The sequence below is a fragment of the Magnolia sinica genome, chromosome 18 (genome assembly GCF_029962835.1).
Source record: "Magnolia sinica isolate HGM2019 chromosome 18, MsV1, whole genome shotgun sequence".
NCBI lineage: Eukaryota > Viridiplantae > Streptophyta > Magnoliopsida > Magnoliales > Magnoliaceae > Magnolia > Magnolia sinica.
This window is the reverse complement of record NC_080590.1, coordinates 59,766,312-59,788,881: the sequence shown is the minus strand read 5'-3', so window position 1 is coordinate 59,788,881 and position 22,570 is coordinate 59,766,312. Positions and strand designations below refer to the sequence as shown.

Below are 22,570 nucleotides of genomic sequence, written 5' to 3'. Positions count from 1 at the left end.
GTATGCCCTCATGACTAGAAAGGCTACCCCCAAGTTAGTGTAGAGTTGCCTAGCGAGGTGATTTTGGTGATGGATGAGTTCAGTGATGTCTTTCCTGACGACCTCCCGGATGAGCTTCCACCTATGAGGGTTGACTCTCCCAAACCCTCCTCATTACAGAATAAACCCCACGGAGCATGCGGAACTCAATAAGTTGATGAGCTTCTTAGGAAAGGGTGCATTCAGGAAAGTATGAGTCCATGTGTCATGCCCGCCCTTCTGACGCCCAAGAAGGATGGCACGTGGCGTCAGTGTTGTCATGTGCGATCGCACATTCGAATATGCAATCGCATATTCGCACATCCAGCTGAAAATCGCATATGCGACAGTGGCATATGCGATTTCTGCAAATATGTGATCGCATATTCACAATATGCGAGAATATGCGATCGCATATTCACCAACGGTCAGAAATCTGACCGTTGGGATTTTTTTTTTATAAAAAAAAAAAAAAAAAACTGTATTTTTTGTCTATAAAATAGGATTCTAAACACTCCTACATGCACTCAAAGTTCAAACTCTCTTTCTCTCTCTCTATCTCTATTTTCTACTCTCTTACACTCTCTCTTACTTAATCTCAAGCCCCAAGCGCCACTCCATCCATATTTCTTTCAAGCTTGAAGTTTCAAAGGACAACTACAAGTCTACAACTAAAAGGATTCAAGAATCAAGAGACAACCAAGCTCCATCCATTGAACTCTCTTTCTAATTTTTCCAAGTTCTAAAGATCATAATCATATTCACACACCCACCACTCTCTCTTTCTATCTCTCTTTCTTAAAGTTTCTTTATATTCAAGAGACTCAAGAGACTCAACTTACATTACAAGTTGCAACTTTAATTTATTATAGTTTGAGTTTCTTCCAAGTTCTAAAAGTTCTAACTCTTTTTTTTAGTCTGTTACTTTGTTACTTACAAGTTACAACACAACTTACAAGTTACAAGATACTTACAAGTTACAAGCTCAAGTTACAAGTTACAACAAGTCTACAACATTCTAGACTCAAGACTCAAGGGTCAAGGCAAAAGTGAAGACGAGAAGTGAAGAATTTGTGTTTTTGTAAATTTTTAGTTGTATTTGTGTGTAAATCTCTCTCCCCTCTCTTTTTTTTTTTTGAAAGATAACTTGTATTAAAAGATAGGGGGAAAAAAAACAAAAAAACAAAACAAAACAAAAAAAAAACAAAAAAAAAAAACAGAAGGAGGGAGCTGCTGAGAAGGCAGACCCTTAAGACAGAAGAAAAGAAAGATCTACATTGAGCCCTTCCCTATGGGACACCCATTCAGCAATGAAACATTTAACATAGGAGGAAACTAAGTGGGAGGGCTTCGCTTCATTCTGAAAACACCTCTTGTTTCTTTCAATCCAAAGAGCCCACCAAACCGCCAAATTTGCCATCCGTCAGATCCTAGATTTGGATTTGCCTAATCTGACCCCACGCCAGGCTTTAAGGTGCGTGTCCACATCCTTAGGAAAGCACCAACTAATCTTGAAGCAAGAAAGAATGGCGGACCATACTGAATAGGCGAAAGAACAGTGGATCAACAAGTGGTTTACCGATTCTTCAAAGGACATACAACATAAACAGACATTCGGGAGGATCATTCCTTTTTTCCTAAGGTTATCCAGAGTAAGAATTCTATTGTTCCCAACCAGCCAACCGAAAACCTGAAGCTTTGGAGGAACAGCGTATTTCCAAATGAAATGGGGATGTTGAGGGGGGGCAGTACCATTGTTGGCTGACAGAATCTTGAAAAAGGACCTCACCATGAAGACATAAGACTTATCAGCTTTCCAAATGATGCTGTCGTTGCGGGCCTAATTAAGAGAGACGTCTTGGATGAACTGCATCAATTCCACAAACTGATCAACTTCCCAATCCTCAAGGTTCCTCCTACAGGGGACATTCCAAACAGCCTTGTCTGCTACAAGGGAGTAGTTATCAGCTATGGAGTTGTTCTTCTTGCTCGCCACCCGGAAGATGGAAGGAAATTTGTCCTTCAGCGGCATATCTCCTATCCAAGTGTCTTGCCAGAATCGAATACAGTCTCCCTTGCCCACTCCAAAACCGATCATGCGGGTGACGTCTTCTTTCATCCGACTGATTCCTCTCCATATAGTAGAGGCCCTATAAAGGGAAGAATCATCCGTCCACCAACCTCCATTCGATCTCCCAAATTTACCTTTAATAATAATATTCCATAGACTATCCTTTTCATAGCCAAGTCTCCAGATCCATTTACTTAAACGGGCCCGATTCATCAATCTAAGATCTTTGATGTCGGCTCCACCATCTTTGAAATGTTTGCAAACTTTTCTCCATTCCATCAGACTGAATTTCTTCCTGTCTTCCTTGCCACTCCAGAGGAAGTTGCGTCTGAGCATTTCAATGGACTTGAGGACCGTTGTTGGGCAACGATAAAGAGACATGAAATAGGTGGGAAGATTGGACAAAGCAGCTTTAATAAGCGTGAGTCTCCCACCGATGGAGAGGTAACGACGCTTCCACCCAGCTAAATGGTGATGGAAACTCTGAAAGAATTTATCCCATTGCTGCTTTTTGGGCTAACCAACACAAGGGAAGACCAACAAAAATAGTTGGGAAGGACCCCGAAACGCATCCCATAAGATCAGCTAGCTCTACGGTCTCCTAGGCATCCAAATTAACCCCAAATAATTTGGATTTAGACATATTTACCTTCAGCCCTGCAACAGCTTCAAAACATCTGATCACTGTACGCAGATTGGCAACAGATTCAGGACTTATTTCAGAGAAGATAAGGATGTCGTCCGCAAATTGGACGTGGGCTAACGGATCTTTCACACCTTTCATTTGAACTCCCCTGAAGATGTCTTCCGTTTGAGCTTTCAGGAGCATAGCAGATAAGGCTTCACCGATAATGAGGAAGAGGAAGGGGGAAAGGGGATCTCCTTGTCTAAGACCGCGAGAACTTTTGAAAAATCCTTTCGGGGATCCGTTTAAAATGACGGAGAAGTAGGCCGAACTGATGCATTCCTCAATCCATCTTCTCCAAAGATCACCGAAACCCATACGCTTCATCAGGTAGAGAAGGAAATCTCAATCCACGTGATCGTACGCCTTCTCCATGTCCAAGTTGCAGAGGATGAACTTCTTCGACCGATGGCTGGAGTGAAGGCATTCGTTGGCGATAAGAGCAGCGTCGGTAATTTGTCTTCCTGGGATGAACGCATACTGATTTGGGCTTATAATCGAACCAATCACTTTCTGCAATCTGTTGGCGAGCACCTTAGCCAGAACTTTGTACAAACTGCCAATGAGACTGATAGGTCTATAATCCTTGAACTCAGAGGCTCTCGGGCGTTTCGGAATCAATGCAATAAAGGTGGCACCAATGTTTTTTGACAATCTTCCTCTTTCAAAGAATTCGTTGAAGAAAGACATCACTTCCTCATGGAGGAGGTCCCAGAACGTCTGAAAGAAGAAAATGGGAAACCCGTCTGGGATGGGAGCCTTATCACCACCCAGGTCCATCATGGTTTTTTGTTCTTCCAGGGAGAAACGAGACTCCAGAAATCTGCCATCTTCTTCGCTGATGCATTTGAATGGAAGGTTGTCCATCTGCGGTCTGGCCCAGCTCTCTTTTTGGAGGAGTCCTTGAAAGAAGGATACAATAGTTCTACTGATCGTGTCTCTATCATCAGTCCAGACACCATCTGAAGTAATACAGCTGATACGGTTAACCTTAGCTTGAATTGTAGCAACGCTGTGGAAGTAGCTCGTATTCCTATCACCTTCCTTGATCCACTTCGCATGGGCTTTCTGTTTCGAAGAAATTTCCTTCTGATAATTTTTTGCTGAGAGAGCTTGAACTAACTGGATTCTGTTCGCCAGAGTCTGGATTGACATAGGACTGCTTTCAGCTTGAGAATCGATCTTTTGAATTTCCATAAGGATCGAATCCAACTCCTGCTCCGATCTGTGCTTTTCCTCTTTAGACCATTGCTTGAGTTTATCTTTTAGGAACTTTAATTTACAGCAATGTCTGTGGCTTGCGTAGCCCTGAAACTGTGCTTCCACCAATCAGCGACCATCAATTTAAAACCTATCACATGAGGCCAAGAAATGTTAAATCGAAACGGCTTCGAGCCCCAGTCTACCTCCTCAGCCGATAAGATCAAAGGCCAGTGATCTGAAGTTGTCCTGGGAAGAACCGACTGAGAGGAGGAAGGCACGAGGTTCAACCATTCGGCGGAAATGATAAAACGATCCAATCTACACAAGATTGGATCCAACCTCCCGTTCGTCCAGGTGAAACGGGATCCTAAGAGGGGAAGATCGATCAGGCAATTGCTATCGATCCAATCAGAGAAGGCTGTCATTTAGGAATTAAAGGAGTTCCCAGAAGATTTCTCTCCCGAAAACCTGATGATGTTGAAATCTCCGACGAAACAGACGGGCCATTGAAACTCTGGCAGACAGAAGATAATTCTTTCCAGAACTCGCTCCTCAAATTGTTGTTGGTGGGCCCATAGACCGAACAAATGAGATAGTTAGAACCCAATACACTGTTCCTGAGAGTAGCTGAGATTGAGAAAGAGCCCACCGAACTGTTTAGAAGGGACCAATGCGCAGATATCCAGGCTATAACAATGCCGCCTGAGCTTCCCGAAGCTTCCTTAAGCACCCAGCTAGTGTCCGAGGCTTTCCAGATAGAACTCATCAACCGATCATCCATCGCTTTCACCTTGGTTTCCTGAAGGCAGATAATCTGGGGGTTGCTTCTGCTGCAGGTAGTCATGATAAGTCTCCTTTTTTGTTTGGACCCCAACCCCCGAACATTCCATGAAATTATCTTCATGGGACAACTTCACTTCCCCGCGCTCCCTTAGTCCCTGTCTTGTCAAAGATAGCTAGAATGGTTTCTGGCCTGATAGATTTCTACTTATGTTCCTTATTCCTTCTACCCCTTGGAGTTCTTTTTTGAGAGGACCTGTTGGGATCCAAAGGACGACCCCTATTCTCCATGCACTGAAAAAGTGTGAGATAATCCTCAAGACAGTCGCCGAAGGAAAGACCCAGCAATCTTCCAATGTGACCCATGGCGTCCCGAATCCACCTCTTTCTCTGCATCTTCTTACTCAGCATGGCCCTCTGTTCTTCCTCTATCGACCCGACATTTGTAATGGCTATTCTCGTTTGGAGAGGTTCCGCAATGATGACGTCTGCGCCTGTAGGATCCTGGAACAAAGATAGGAGGTTGAGTTCCGAGCCCTCAAAAGGAAGTGAGATACACTCAGATTTAGAAGTCGCTAAGGATGAAGGGGATAACGAGGAGAAAGACAAGTCTTCTTCGAAATACGGAGAGTCTGGAGGAACATCGAACGGTATTAGTTGCAGATGCGAGCTTCCATCTTCCGGCAAGGTGAGCTCAGTGTTGTTGATGAAGCTACGATTCTCCTCCTTCGAATCGATAGCCGAATTTGTCGAATGAACCGAAAGAAGGGACGGAGAGGCAAGGTGTAGGTTGGGGGGACAGGTGTCCGGTTGAGATCGCAGGGAGAAAAAGCGGAATGGCCGGCTATTACGTTCGAGCCCTCATCTCTTTCCGAAGCAAGACAGGTGGAATCGGGATCAGGGTGGGAAGGAGGCTCTGGTCCAAAGCTGAGGTTAAGAGGGGAGATCATCGCAAGATGACTGCCACGTGGGCTCGAGGGTAAAACCAAGGCCACCTCCTTCTCGAATCGAGGTTCGGGATCTACACGTGCCAACGAAGTCGAACGATCAACGTCATTGTAGGGGGAGAAGTTTCTCCTTGCGCCACGTGGGGCAGACGGAGCAGACACACTGGCGAGGAACACGGCTCGAGACGAAGAGGCGCTTACACGGGCGCCACGTGGAGAGATTACTGATCGCTTCGCTTCAGAAGAATTTATTGCTTCACCTACCCCTCTGGAATTTTCCGGTGCTCCGCGGGTGCACCAAAAACAAATATCATCTTCTTCTCTAACTCGGGCGGTAGTAAACTCCGGCGGGTGAGAGGGAACCCTACTCCGCCATAGGTCCCCCCAGCGCGGGAGGGGAATATTGGGCCCCTCCCTCTGGACAGGAAGCTCAATAGATCTGTCCTCCACGAGAATCGAAATAGAAGAAGGGAGGGGCAAACCTTGCTTTCTCCTAATACGAAGTCGTATTACCCCCATCTCCACTCCCCGACTGGTCTTCAGATCAAGTTCGACAAAGGTTCCCAGACGCAAGGCCACCTCAAGGAAGAACCGTTCGTTCCAGACTTCGAAAGGAACTCCCCAGACAAGGATCCACATCTCCTCGGATCCGAACGCAGAGAAGTCGTTCCAGGGGATGACTCCCCTAACCAGATCATCCCTGTGAATAGCTCCTGCCATTAGCAAGGGATCTAGGTTAACACCCGGATCACCTTTCACCCAAACCTCGTTGTAGCCTATAGGACGTAGACTGAAGGAGCCGGCTCGGATGTTGGTGCACCCATCAATCCAGTCATTGAGTTGGTCAATGGTGGCGTTGTCGTGACTCAAGATGACAACCGTATCCTTCAACGCCTCCTTGGCTCTCAAGAGGTCGTCGGATTTGATGCGAATGGCGTGAGGGGAATAAGGGATTTCGTTGGGGGGAATAGGCTCTGTAGGATGGATCGGCGCTCACGGGTCTGATAAACGGTTGTTACCATGTGTCGGTGCTGATGGCTCTGGAGTCTAGTGCTTGCCATGGGGAAGTTTAAGGAGCGCGTCCCTGAAAGAAAAGGACTGATGAATTGGGATAGGTGCTGGGGCGGAGATGTCGTAGTTCACTGTTCTTGGAATGAAGGTGGACTTGTTAAGGTTTCATTCCGGCCCGAATCTAGCTCTTTGCACTAACAACTTTTCCCCCCCAAAACTCTGCCCATCCAACATCGCAACCGCCCGAGACAGCTCAGTTTCAGAGCTCATCCTGATAAGGGCGAATCCCCTATATTCGCCGGTTTTCTTGTTTCTGGGCATGATTACATCCATGACTGCACCTACCCTCCCAAACACTTTCTCAAGATTCAGAGGAAACCAGCCATGCAGGTAACCTTGAACGAATAGAGCGGGCAAGGAGTCGTATTTGCTACTCCTCCCAGACCTAACCCGCGATCTTCCTCCCACCTGAATCCAAAAGTTTGCGTTCTTCCCTGGGCTACTCGCCCCTTCTAACGTAGAGTGTTGTTGCCTCCGATCTTCGTCGAACGGTTGAATGGATTTGCGGAGCACCACCTCGGCTTCGGCCTCTTCACCCTCGATACCCCCATCGTCGCCGCTCTCAATGATCACCGCCCCTATTGTTGCCGCTGTTGTCGTCCCAGTTGTCGTCGCTGTTGTCTTGGAAGTTGTCGACCCTTTTTTTCTTACCATTGTCGCAGGGTTTTGGGATTGGCATTTGGGAAGTTGTCGCTATTGTCGTCCCAGTTGTCGTCGTTGATGTCTTGTAACTCTCTCTCTCTCTCTCTCTCTCTCTCTCTCTCTCACCCCTCTCTTTTACTACAAGTGTAAGTGTAACTCTCTTTCTCCTTTTCTTTTCCCTCTCCCTTTCTACTACTAGTGTAACTCTCTCTCTCTCTCTCTCTCTCTCTCTCTCCCCCCCATCTCTTTAGTCTCTTTACTATTTAGTCTTTATTTACTTTAGTTTTTAGTTTGCTTTTTAGTTACTTTTTAGTAGTAGCAAGTAGCAACTATATTGAAGAATGTTGATGAATGATGACTTAATATTTAATTCATTGTTTAATTGATTTTATTTTACTTAAATGTATTGCAAGGGCATATAAAATTATTTATCTATTAACTTAGGAGTTAGGAAAGTTCCCCCCACTTTCTTATATTTTATTCTTTTTTTTCTTAATTTCTCCCTATTTTTCTGATTTTTTGAAATTTTTTGAAAAATTTATATATATATATATGCGATTATCCGATCGCATATGCGCACAAGCATATGCAATCGCACAATCACATATGCGATTTGACAACATTGCGTGGCGTATGTGTATGGATGGCAGAGCCATCAACAAGATTACCATTAAGTACCAGTTTCCTTTACTACGTCTTGACGATATGTTGGACATGATGGCCAATGCCACAATTTTCTCCAAAATAGAACTCAAGAGTCAGTATCAACAGATCCATATTCACCTAGGTGATGAGTGAAAAACGGCTTTCAAGACGAAGGATGGGTTGTACGGGTGGCTAATCATGCCTTTTGGGTTGACCAAAGCCCCAAGTACATTTATACGGGTGATGACCCAAGTGCTGAGTACATTTATACGGGTGATGACCTAGGTGCTGAGACCCTTCATGGGGAAGCTCCTAGTCGTGTACTTTGACGACATCCTTATTTATAGCATGACCGAGGAACAACACCTCCACCATCTGAGGCAAGTGTGTGGGATCCTTAGGGCAAATAAGTTATATGCCTACCTCAAGAAGTGCTTGTTTTTGTCTATTAGTTTCATCTTCTTAGGTTTTTTATCGCGTCATCTGAGGGCATGTCCGCGGATCTCTAGAAATTCAAGGCCATAGTCAGCCTGAGCCGCATAATATTCATTGAGGTGCGTAGCTTTCACGGCTTAGCCACCTTTTATAAATGGTTCATTAGAGGGTTTAGTTTCATCATGGCTCCCATTACCAATTGCATTAAAAAAGGGGAGTTCCAATGGACTATAGCAGCCTCTATGGCGTTCAAGGAGATCAAGGTCAAGATGACTGAAGCTCATGTCATGCGACTTCCAAATTTTTCCAAGGCTTTTGAGGTCGCTTGTGATTGCATTAAACTAACTCACTACGCTGACTGGAGTACGTACTCAGGGAGAGCACCCTGTCACTTTCTTTAGCGAAAAAATGAATGAAGCGAAACAAAAATATTCTACCTATGACAAGGAATTCTATGCGGTAGTGCAGTCCTTGCACCATTGGCAACATTATCTATTACTGCAGGAGTTCGTCTTATTCTCTGACCATGAGGCTTTGCTCTATCTCAACTCGCAAAAGAAGTTGAACCCGAGGCATGCCAAGTGGCTCCAATTTCTTCAGTTGTACACTTTTGTGTTGAAGCACAAGGCTAGGGTTGAGAATAAACCCGCTGATGCGTTGAGTCGTCAGGTTGCGCTACTCCACTCCATGAGCGTCGAAGTCATTGGGTTTTAGTATTTAAAGGAAGATTATTCTAGTTGCCCATATTTTGGAGAGGTGTACGTATTGTTGTTAGATGGTCAGTCTAGGGGTAATAATGAGTTTGTCCTAGTCAGTGGGTTTTTGTTTAAAGGTGATAAATTGTGTATACCCCATACGTCCATCCATGACTTTCTTATCTGGGAGCTTCATGCTAGAGGGACAGCTGGTCGTTTTGGGAGTAACAAGATTATTGCCCTTGTAGAGGAGCGCTTTATTGGCCATGCGTCAAGCGAGACGTAGCTAACATTATAGGACAATGTAGGACTCGTCAGCTGGCAAAGCAAAGGAAGCAAAACATTGTTTTATATATATACTTGTCAGTCCCATATGCCCCATGGTTTGATATTAGCATGGATTTTGTGCTTGGGCTTCCCAAGACCATTAAAAAGCACAATTCGATTTTTGTGGTTGTGGATTGTTTTTCGAAAATGGCTCAGTTTCTCCCATGTTCTAAAACGTCTGATGCCACTAACATGGCTAAGATATTCTTTGGGGAGGTAGTTCGTCTACATGGTTTGTCAAAGACCATTATGTCAGATCGAGATGTTCGGTTTATGAATTATTTTTGAAAGACTTTAGGGCACATGATGGGAAATAAGTTGCAGTTCTCTTCGACATAGCATCCTCAGATTGATGGTTAGATGGACGTTGTCAATCAAAGCTTAGGGAATCTGCTACGATGTCTAGTGGGAGACCATATTAAGACCTGGGATGTGGTTTTGCCCATAGACGAGTTTGCATACAACAATTCCATCAATAGGTCCACAGGAATGAGTCCATTTAAAATAGTATTTGGGTACAAGCATAGAACGCCTATAGATCTCATACACATGTCTATTTCACATAGGCCATCTGAGTCCGAAGAAGCATTTGCACGATATATTCACGACTTGCATAGTTAGATCAAGAAGCACATTAATGCTAGTAATCAACATTATAAAATCTTTGCATATTGACATCGTAGGTTTAAGGAGTTTTAGGTGGGTGACTACGTCATGGTGCGCATTAGGCCCGAACGATTCCCACAAGGAACCGTGAGGAAATTGCATGCCCGCTGTGCGAGTCCATATAAAATTTTGACAAGAGTGGGCCCTAATGCATATGTGGTGAATCTTCCATCTAACATGGGCATTAGTGCAACATTCAACGCGAAGGACCTTATGCCTTATGACAGACCCATGCATCCATCTTCTAGCCCTCCTGCAAACCTTTCTCCTATCTCAGATGATGGTGTCCCTGACCCCGTCCCCAGCCTATGGCCTTTACCAAACTTTACTTCCCACACATTGCCTTCTCTTCCATCACTACTTGGTCGGAAAGAAGAGAATGAGGATGTTCTGGACCACCAAGCAGTCTTTACCCGCCATGAAGGATATCAGAAATACCTAGTGAAGTGGAAGAATGGGCTGGAGTAAGATAACACCTAGATTACAGAGGCAGGGTTCCAACGCATTGATCCCGACCTCCTCGAGCGTTATCACAACTTTATTTTGCCAGTGGCGAATTCTTCTCAGCCAAAAAGAATTGATGGGGACATCAAAGGACCTACTCAGGTGTACTAAAGATGGAGACGACCGCCCACATCAGCACAGCTCTCTTTGTGGATAGGAGACGAGTTCCAAATGGGGCCTGCGTGGTCATTTTGAAGACCCCACATGCATTGGACGTGCATCAAGAAGACCCCACTTTGGAATGATGCATGTGGGTTGCTTAGGACATCGTTTTAGTCATAGGATTTTTTGTTTCGTGTCGATCCAACCATGAGATCTTATCAATCAAGCCTTCGGGCCACCAGATCTTCCAGATCTAGGCCCCTTGGACCCTGATCTTGCTCCCTTCATGTTTTTTTTGTTATTTTTAGGATTTATTTGACAGTTAAGATTGATAGTGAGTGTTTTAGTTTCCTTATTTTGAACGATGGGCCATATCACTTAAGTGAGTGGCATATTTGTAATTATATTGAAATTTCATTATAAAAGATTAGGGGGGTGGACGTCCAACCCTGGTGGAGTATTTTTTAGAAGAAAAAAAAAAAAGGCTTTCTTTTGTTAATGTGTTTTCCTATTTGTTTTTTAGGGTTTGTGAGAAACCCTCCCTTCCAATTGAATTGTGAAAGGGTAGAGGCTTGTTTGGTGGTGGATTTCTCAAGGTGCATTCTTCTTCTTGCTCTTCTCCAACAAGGTATTCTTCCTCTTCTCTTTTCTTCCTCCTTTCAACCTTTCTAAACTTGTCTAAATCCTAACCCAATCCATCCCTTTTCTTCTTTCTCCCTACCCATCCACGTGTGGACTCACTCGACGCCCACACGTATGCATGCACATGCGTCCGTACGGACCTTCACGTGTGGGCCCCGTTTCATATCCTTTCCATCCTTGATCTCCTTCCAACCCTACCTCATTCCTATATCCTTTAAACCCCTAGGATCCCAATTTCCAAATCTTAATTCATGAACGTAAAACCCTAACGAAATCTCATGTTTTTGTAAAACCTTTCCCAAACCAGAATTTTACTTGCGTCATTATCTATTCGCACGGTTGATGCACCACCCACGCTGTATTGGAAGTCCCTGCTTCCAAGTGGGCCACTCTCGAATTATTTTATATTTTCATGCATCGCGTATGTGATAATCTAGGACCTTTGTGTTACAAATCTAAATTTCTAAATCTATTTTGTAGATATGTTTGATTTTACTTGTTGATTGCTAAAATTAATGCGTAATTGATCTTTCATCTTGCATCCTAGGTTAGTTTCCATCATCCTACATCAGTGGTACTTTAGTTCACGCGATCAGGAGTGAATCCAAAGGAGGTTCATGGCCGAGGGTAAAGATGTACGAGGAATAGTTATTTTGCGATGTACTAGTTGTGTCCGAAATGATTTCAATAAAGAATTGCACGGCAAACCATTCTATTTTTGTTCATCGAAGCATGACTAGTACTATCATCTTAATTGTATATGTGAACGATATCATTGCTACTAGTGATGACAGTATAGGGTTAAATAAGTTCTTGCAGAAACACTTTTGCATGAAGGATTTAGACCATCTTTGATACATTTGAGTATTGAGGTTGCAAGGCTGAAGATGGGAATTAACTTGTCACGGAGAAATATATGATGGATTTGTTGGAAGAGACAGGTTTGTTGGGGGCCAAGCCAGCTGAAACTCCTATGGATGAGTATGTGAAGCTAAGTATAGATGAAAGGGAAATGTTTGGTGATCTAGAGAGATACCGTCCACTTGTTGGAAAATTGATCTACTTAATGATTACGCGATCAGATATCTCTTATCCAGTCAGTGTAGTGAATCAGTTTATGCAAGCTCCTCAGGGGTCTCATATGGAGGCAATGCTTTATATACTCTGATAGTTAAAAGAAGCCCCTTGTCGTGGAATTCTTTACAAGTGGAATGGATATCTTCAAATAGAATGATATTCTGACACAAACTAGGCCAGTTCACCTTCTTACAAGCATTCGACCACAAGTTATTGTACGTTTGTGGGTGGCAACTTGGTTATGTGAAAAAGCAAAAAAGCAAATTGTTTGCTTGATTAAGCGCAGAAGCAAAGTACAGAGCTATGGTTCATGGAACATGCGAACTCATTTGGTTGAAGACGATAATGTGTGAACTCGAGTTCCTGGTGGATATACCGATGAGGTTGTACTGTGCTAATCAGGTTGCATCTCACACTTCATTCGGGAAAAGGTGGCTAACAAGGAAATATGCATTTTGTATGTCAAATGCCAAGATCAAATCACAGACATGTTTACGAGGGCTCTCGATCGTGCTCATCTAGATTAGTTCTTTGTCAAGCTGGGCATTGATGATATATATGCTCTAGCTTAAGGTAGTGTTATTTTTCCTTATCTTGAGCAAGTGTGGACCCCGCATGGTGATGAGTGGTTGATAGTCTTTCCAAGATCCATGATTGTACATCGTATTTAGACAATGTCCACATTCGTTGTATATTGAATCTGGACAATGTCCACATTCATTGTAAATTGTATCTAGACAATGTCCACATTTTCTCATTTGTATTTATACCCCATTGATATAGTGAAAAATAATAAGCATTTTCTTCCCTTTTTCTCTTCCATCCCTTTTCTTTTCTACATGATTTATGGCACTGTTAATTGGAATCGTTGACCAACTTTAGTTGAATCATCCAATAGTCATTGATTGGCAAGCTTTAAAGGCTCAATGACAATTGTCGGTATGTCTGAAACCATATGTAAGATGGAAAAAATACTTCCTTGAAATTGTGTCCTCTTGATGCGTCCATGCCCACTTGTCCGACACTCAAGAACACGCTTCATATTAAAACTAATTCTTTAAATTTAGTTTTGGGATACTCTACATATTATTGCTTTGCTACTATTCGTTTTTGGGATTTTTTATGCAGATAATTACAATATACTGATAAAACATCTGACTTTTAAAAGTTAACATGTCCAACACCAACACGCATATTACCAAGCTAAAAAAAGCACCCATGTTACATAACCGAAACCAATACTTATTGACTTGGATGTGACTAATCTTCTAATACAACTCAATTGAGTTCTTTTGAATCCTTTTTGAAAGAAAATTCTAGAAAAATGTGGATACAAGGAAATTTTTAGGAAGAGAAAAATGTTGTGCACCATTTATGTAAAGAAAGGCCTTTACCACTGCCTTCAAAGTGAGCCATTCACCACGGAGCTTGGGAAACTTCGAAAAGGGCTGGCAAAGAGTTCGCAAGCTCAACATCTGACTGCAAGGTGCTATTAAGCTAGTGAAGAAAAGGGACTCTCTCAAAAGAGGTTCATAACGGCTTTAGTGGTTGGCCTTAGTAGGATTGTTCATTCCCACTCTCCCCCCTCGGGGGAGCCCTGGGGTAACGTTCCTATCCTTCTTAAGCGGTGCTTGAGGCAGTAACGCAAGAAAGCGTTAGCAACGGACGATCTAGAATAGGCAGCCAACCACCTGAAGAGAGCAATGTCCATGGACCAGGTGTGTAGGGATGTAGCTCTGTGGACCGCCCGTTGGGCCTGATGGGTGGTAGTATCACACCTTTCTCAAAGGAATTGTACGTGACACTTTTGCATCATATAGCTCTGTCCCCAGAATCTATACCTCTCCTTTCCTTTGACCAACAAGTCCTAGAACCGACTTGTCCTCACAACTTCAAAAACCCTATTATATAGGGCCGTGTTGAGTTGGCCTTTAATTAGATAGTCATAAGAGTTTTGAAGTAAGCAACATCTGAAAGGCCATTGCGCATGTTGGCCTTTAACTTAATAATCGTTTTGGAGCTGAAAAACATATGCACACTTGCGTGCTTTTGTTGATGAAGGTTTTCTCATTTAGTTACCAAAAACAATCGGGGCATCATGAATTTGATTATCTAATCAGAATAACACCATCATTCGGAAGTGAATAGTATCAAAACCTCGCTTCTAGGGCTGAAAGTTGGGCGGGTTCAACCCGACCGACCCATGACCGACCCGACATTGGGTTGGGCTTGGGTAGGATATATCAGGTCCGATCTCAAGCTTGGGCTATACAAACACCAACCCGATAAAACTTGGGTTGGGCCCAGGTTGAGGTCTCGGGTTGCCCGACCCAACCCGAACCCAATCAATATATTAGTTACTTATAAATTGTAATTGAGTGTGGATCGTTTGTGTCGAAGGCACACTAGTGATGTCGGGTCTCATTTGTCCACGTCATTTCCAAATACTCAAGCTAACAAGATATGCCAGATTTCTCTCCCAAATAGATTGCATGCTATGCTACATGACTTTTAAAGGAGTAGTTGTCCTATATTTTAGCTTTTTTTTAAAGAAAAAAATGAAGTTCTTTATGATGAATAATCACATATATAATTAATAAAATCATAGATACAAAAAATAAGTCCTATATTAAAATATAATAAACTAATGTAATAACGAAAATATTAGCACGTATACACCCGACCAACCCGATCAACCCCGACCGAGCACGCTTGGGTTGGGCATGGGTTGAGAATTCCCAACCCGAGATTGGGTTGGGTTGGGTTAGGGTTGAGGTATAGGAACCTTGGGTTGGGTTAGGGTTGAGCACCAACCCGACCCAACCCGCCCGACGTACAGCCCTACTCGCTTCTATCTCCACCTAATAATAGCATGGACTAGCATTAAGACCAATAATTAGGGAATTAAAGACAAAACATATTAACCTTCACTATGGGTTTGACTACATTACTAAAAATAGCTATTACCTTCTAGCCATATTGTAGTGTTCATGTTGAGTGTATATTGAACCGACACAATACACCCCAGATGACTACTATTCAAGTACTCCCGTCTCTTGCAGACAGCAAGTCTTGGCTCTGTGAAAATGGACGTTAAAAATGCATTTCTCTATGGTGATTTGGATATAGAGATTCATGGAGCAGCCAACCAGATTCAGGAGGAGTGAGTCTGGTTGCAAAGGAATGGGCCCACTTAAAGTGAGATTGACAAAATAGCCCCATAATAAATGGGAGGGGCGGAGGGGGGGCAGAATTCTGCTCTTCTTTACATTGATTTTGGCTCTTTCATACTCAAGATTGCTGACCAAAAGAGGATCCAAGTGTAATGCACATGGTATCCCAAATTGGTTGCATAACGTTCATAACAATCGTTACGGAACAATAACAGTCATAACCGTTATGCGTTACAGGGCCGAAACGGCTATTACAGAAAAAGGAGCTCTAACAGTCCTGTAACGGTTTGTAATGGCCCAGTAATGGTCTAGAAACAGTTTGAGAGAGAGAGAGAGAGAGAGAGTCGTAACGGCCGTTACGGCCTGCATCGTAATGTTAACGGCAGTGGCCTTTACAGCCACCGTTACCACTACAGAAAACCTCGGTAATGCAGCAACATGCACCTCACTAAGGTGTAATAACCATCCACCACGCATGTGACATTCATCACCTCATTTTTGGACTATTCAAATCATGGCTCCATTTTGCATGGAGAATGGCCTGAAAATGACATTGATATGTTGATCCTTACTGTCTGATTTTTCCCATTGCATTTAGGCGGCTGACCATTTCTATTTTAGTTATCCATCTTAACCCATTGTCCATTAACTCCATTCAATGTGATTTTCATCCATGCTCCATCCAAATTGAGGTTCATGATTTGGATATTAGGATTGGCATGCGTGTATACCACATGCACAGCAGATGAGCTCCTGCACTTGAGTGAGGCACAATTGCACAAATAGCCTGATTTTGACTTTTCTAACCAAACAAAGGCTTCTACATTGCCACGAAGGTCAAGCTGCACATGCTTCTTGGGCATTACAAATGTGTTAAACCGGCAGATACACAAGTATTGGTGGAGTTGAATAGCTTGATAAAACTCTCCAGATGCACAAGCAACTCTCGTCAGTAACCTCCAAATCTAAGTTGACTTGGCTGAGTCTTGAAACCATACCAATTGGACGGTTAGGATCATTCGGTCTATGTTAGTTATGAGCCATGCCGCATCCATATTTTATCTATGCCAGCAGCTTGATTTTCATCACTCTGGATTCTGTACTTTTGTGGTGGCAAACAACACCAGAAAATTGCAAATTTGATACTGCTAGAAAGCTTTCCAAATTATATTTCAAACTGATCCAACATCAGGCAATTCTACCCAGAATTGAGCAAGTTGTGACCAAATAAGAGTGTTTACAAGGTTTTGAGCAGAATGAATTAGTCCTTTGAGCCATAACTTCCAGCAGCCAGTACCTCTACAAGTCATAAGCTTATTCTATACCTCACCTGACTGTAAAAAGTTATTCACCTGCCTATTCCTCTGCTTATACTCTATCATCTATGTGGGGCCCAACATTTGAGTCTGAGTGAGCTATCGGGTTTTCAAACAAAGTTCAGAACTTGTAAAAATTCTTTCATTTCTTCATTAAAACAATGCTATCAAGACACACTTCCATTGCAAATTAAAATAAATTATGCCAAAACTTTCAAAAATGAAGTCCAAATGGGAAAAAAAAATTCCATGAGATATTACCCAGTTTCAATATTTTTAAAAAAAAAAAAAAACTATTGTCCGAGAACTAAAACTAAAACCATCAACCGCAGTTTCAAGTAAGAGAAAAATAACCTTGTGACTCTCAAAATCGCACTCGTACTCATCGTCCGAGAACTGCTCAACGGCATATCCGCTGCTGCAGAGACCATGCCTTCCTACGTTCCTGAAATCTCCTCCATTGAAGACCGAGAATCGTGGAAGAGACGGTGACATATCGACGGCAGCCGTCCATCTGTGATTCGATAGTGCGGTTGCCGCTGACTTGCCGACCTTCAGCAGAAACCCTAACCCCGAATGCATTTTCTTCAGATTTCAACAGGCATTGCGCCTGCGGGAACCGTGAAAGGGCGCCGATTCTATCGCGGTAAGCGGTCGAAGAGGGTCGGGCGCGAAATTGAGGGAATGAAATTTGTATTAATACGAGGTACAGGGACGGGGAGATTCGTAAAGGGTCGTAGGGCTTAGGAAAAACTGAAATTTCTGCTGAAGTTGACGGGCATTTGTTCGGAGAAATGCCGAGGGATTCCCGCGAGGGGAGACTCAAGAGAAGATCATTCACAACGTTTCAGCATGGGATGCGTGTTGCAGGTGAGTAGATTAGATGAGACCACGGCCTCACCCAACACGGTAAGGGCTGCCCTTACCGTGGGGCCCCACGTTGATTTGTGTATTCTGATCCACCCCGTCCATCCATTTTTCCCGATCATTTTAGGCATGATCCCAAAAATGAAGAAGATCCAGTAATCAGGTGGACCATACCGTACCTAATAGTGATAATTGAACACCCTACCATCAAAAACTTCTTATGGGAAGCGGATTGCATAGTAACTCACTAGTCACTACGCTTAGCGTACTCAGTAAACTCTGTGAGGTCCACCATGATTTATGATTTTATCCTCTCCGTCCATCCATTTTACCAGATAATTTTAGGGACTGAGACAAAAAAATGAGGCATATCCAATGTTCAAATGGACCACACCACTAGAAACAGTTGAATTGAGTGTCTACCGTTGAAAATTTATTGAGAGCCACCGAAGTTTTGGATTAAGCTTATATTTTTATTTTACCTTCATCCATGTCTGTTTGATCTTATGAACAGATTGGATGAAAAATAAACATCACTGTGGGGCCTAGAAAGGTTTCAACGGTGGAAATCATTATCTCCACTGTTTCCAGTGGTACGGTCCACTTGATCTTTGGATGTACTTCAATTTTGGGCTTAACTCCTTAAATTAGATGGAAAAAAGGATGGATGTCATCGATAGACCATATATATTCAAGGTGGTTCCAACTGAGTTTACTCGGTACGATAAGAGCATACTGCGTAACTTAATACGCAATCTGATTTCGTCGTGGCACACCTTAATGTTGAAATCGTATTGCCACGTCATTCATCCGTTTTTCCATCTAATTTAAGGGGTTGATTCCAAAATTGAAGCATATCCAAAGATTAAGTCGATCATGCCACAGGAAACGATGGGGATAATGATTTCCACCATTAAAACCTATCTAGGCCCCACAGTGATGTTTATTTGTCATCCAACCTGTTTATAAGATCATACAGACATGGATGAACAGAAAACATAAATATAAGCTTGATCCAAAACTTCTATGGCTCCCAAGAAATTTTCAACGGTAGAAGTTCAATTTAATTGTTTACTGTGGTGTGGTCCATTTGAACATTGTATATGCTTCATTTTTGGTCTCAAGCCCTAAAATTATCTGGGAAAATAGATGGACAGAGTGGATAAAATACATAAATCATGGTCGACCTCACAGAGTTTACTCAGTACGCTAAGCGTAGTGAGTTACTCACTGCTTTCCTTAATGTTTCCCTAGTGTTTATTTACCATCCAATATGTTGATAAGGTCACATGAGCCTGGGGGGGGGGGGGGGGGAACAAAAAAAAGCTTAATCCAAAACTTTTGCTGCCCATTAATGGTCAATTACCATTGTTTCCAACTATATGGTCCACCTGATAATTGGATTTGCTTATTTTTTTGGATAATGCCTTAAAATTATCTTGAAAATCAAAACAAAGTACACAAATCAAAGTGGGCCCCACAGTAAGGGCCACACTGTCTTGGGTGAGGCTAGGGTCTCACATAATCCGTTCTATGTTGGAGATAAGAGGCCACTCATTGGACCGACCCACAATAATAAAAAAGAAGAAAAGAGGGGAGCTTTTTACCTAAGGGCTTGTTTGGTGCATGGTATTAGATGGGATTAGGTGGGATGTGATTCAAATAAGAACGTGATTGTGGCATGTCAGGTTTTGTCATGGAATTGCAATAAGCATGGTTGTGTTGGATGCCTGTTTGGATTGCATGGAAGAACATAATCCATGGTAAGACATCTGCATGCGTTCATGTTTGGATGGAGGTCTAAGTTTGGATTATGCAAGAATCGTAATCTAGACATGTTTGCATACCGATCATGTTTGGTCCCCACAATGATAGATTTCCAAAACCATTGTAATGTTTGGCAGGTCGGCTCCAAACGTGGATCAAATGGTTCTGCCAAATGCTCCAGACGTGGTGATATGTGGATTTGGATGGCACTGTGTTCCTTGCGTTATTTGTATATGCGCCACACTATCTCTTCGACCTGTGGTCCACTTGACCTTCACATTTGTTTCACTTGTCACTTAGCATTTTCTCATCCATTGGGTTTCTATACCTAAAATGCTCTAGACACTTCGAGCTGAACGACGTTGATACAAAACTCACCAAATCATGTTGGGCGAGAATAGGGTCTAATTCATCAACACACCATCGTAGCGGGTGTTGTCGTCAACAGCCCCAAACCCAGACTACATGTTTGGCCCCGCCTACTTGTCTACCTCCCATATTGTATTATACAAATCACTTACCCATGCTTTTTACCTCAAAGATGCTTGGAAAATTATAAAATATTACATGAGAAAGAAAATATAATGGTTATTAAATAGTCCCCTGAGAGACCTAGTCACAATTGAAGGGCATCTCTAGCTTACTTCAGATAAATACCATCCAAATGGCTCACTTGTAGAGTAGAGGGCACTCTCAGAGTGGTGAGAGTTATCAAATAATCTTCCAAGTACAATCTTTATTCCAATCACTATAGAAGTAATGAGTGGCGAAGTCATTTCAATGCAACCTTCGTGTACATTGTAAGGTTCAACAGTTCCTCACCCTATTAAAAAAAGGGTTATGAATCAATAAAAATGTTGGTTGTCTAAAAAATCGCTACATTTGATTAAGTATTACTAAGTAAAGCACATACCTTTTCGGATTTGGTATTGTAGACATTATGCTATGGCCCACAAGCAGTTCAACAAGAGGTCCAAACATCTGTATATATGCAAGACAATGGTGGATGAGTGAATTAACGAATGCAATTTACCTCTTGCTTATATGCATTATGTGGCTACAACACCGTACAAGGAGACTTATGATCTTACATGTTGAGTGAGCTTAGCTTGGTCCTACTTACATAACATAAAAATACCGTACAAGGAGACTTTTAAACAATTCGTCGAGCCCACTACAACGTTAATTTCCATCCAATCTGTTTATAAGGTCACAAAGACCTGGATTAAGGGGAAAAACAATTTCATATTGATCCAGAACTTCTGTGACCCTAACAGATTCAATGGCAGACGTTCAATCCCCACTGATTTCTGCAATGTGGTCCACCTGATATGCAAATCTGCCCTATTTGTAGTCTCAAGCCTTAAAATGAGCTCACCAGCTGGTCAGACGGTGTGGATTCAACACATCCAGAGAGGTGGGTCCAACTGTCCAAAGTGCTGGACGGTGTGGATAAGACACATACATCATGGTGGCCCCACATGACACCGTCCAGCAATGGACGATGTTAATAAACAGCATGGATAAAACACATATATCATGTGTGGGTCCCATTCAGATGAACGGATGGCATAGGATGAAATACATACATCACGTGGGCTCCATAGCACCTGCTGATGTCATATACAACACCTGTATTGCTGGTGGGATGCTAACCCACTAGCAGATGGATGGTTAGGATATAAAACATACCTTATTGTCAGACACACGACACTTGCTGTCGTGATACAACAGCTGTATAGATGAAGATTTCCACCATCCACAAATGGACGATGGATGAAACACATATCAGGGTGGGCCCCACGCACACGTGGCGGGTCCCACTCGAATTTAGATCTATCTCATTCTCTCTGTCCTGCCATAAAATGATCTCTACATGGTTGGACGGTATAGATGAAACACATACATCGTATGGTGGGTCCCACCATCCCTGCTGGATGGTGTGGATGCCACACGTGCCAGGAAGGTGCATCCAACACCGTCCTTTGCTCGAGGGTGCAGATGAAACAAAGACAGCATGGTGGGTCCCGCAGAAATTGCTGACGTTAAACACAATAGTCATAAGGCTAGTGGGATCTGGCCCACCATCCATTAGGTGGACGGTTAAATTGTAATACATATATCACGATGGTCCTATGTAGGTGGGCTACACGTGTTAGATCAAGCTGATATTTATGTTATCACTTCATACAATCCAGCAGACTGTGCTGCTGGACGTCTATTGTAAGGCTCGTAACCTAGTCCTTACCGTTTCGTAGGCTTCCATGATCCTCTCGATCGAATTCAGGTGACCCGCAACACATAGATGCATTTGCACGTGACCCTGAGTCGCATCCTATCGATCTGAGTCGACTCGACCTGAGACTTGTACCCTTGCAATCTGCCGTCGCCGCGGTTCTAACACCGCGTCTCACGAATCAATGCGATACCCAAGTCAGGAGTTGTGGGCCCGCATTTATTTCAAGAAAAATGCCATGCGTTGCGAATTTTGAGAGAATCTCTACCAAACATCAATCAATCAATCAAAGTACACAACCCATAAAGTCAAGTACCCTACCCATACCTCTCCCATCCAATGCCATCTCTCTCTCCCTCTCTCTCTCTCTCTCTCTCTTTCTCTCTCTTTCTCTCTCTCTCTCTCTCCACCCATCCCTTCCTTATGCCCATCTCCATCCCTCTTTCCCATCCATCACTCTCTCTCTCTCTCTCTCTCATTTTTCTCTCTTCACTCCCAAGCTACCAAGGGAGCAACCATCCAAGCTTCTCATGAGAGAGCTAAGAGTGTGGCCCACCTTCCTATCACAAGATCTCCCATCTCCACCCTTCAAACTTCATCATCCTCCATCAAAATCGAAGCTTAGGAGCTAAGGAGTCCATGGAGCTAAAGAAGAAGGCCAATAGGTAGGTGATCTACCGTTGATTTTCAATTTGATGGCC

The 22,570-nt window shown here is 43.0% G+C and overlaps 1 protein-coding gene across 2 annotated transcripts in view; it reads right to left on the bottom strand.

Annotated features, from left to right (window-relative positions):
• LOC131233244 (DExH-box ATP-dependent RNA helicase DExH3) overlaps positions 1 to 17,894 on the bottom strand; it is a 144,794-nt gene extending 126,900 nt beyond the window's left edge. Inside the window, exon 1 of one of the 2 annotated variants that reach the window (XM_058229890.1) lies at positions 17,354 to 17,894. In XM_058229890.1, the coding sequence (XP_058085873.1) occupies positions 17,354 to 17,581 (228 nt within the window). In that variant the 5' untranslated portion in view covers positions 17,582 to 17,894. The remainder of the gene's footprint in view (positions 1 to 17,353) is intronic. The other variant, XM_058229891.1, reaches the window with a different exon arrangement.
• Between the last annotated feature and the right edge of the window lie 4,676 nt (positions 17,895 to 22,570).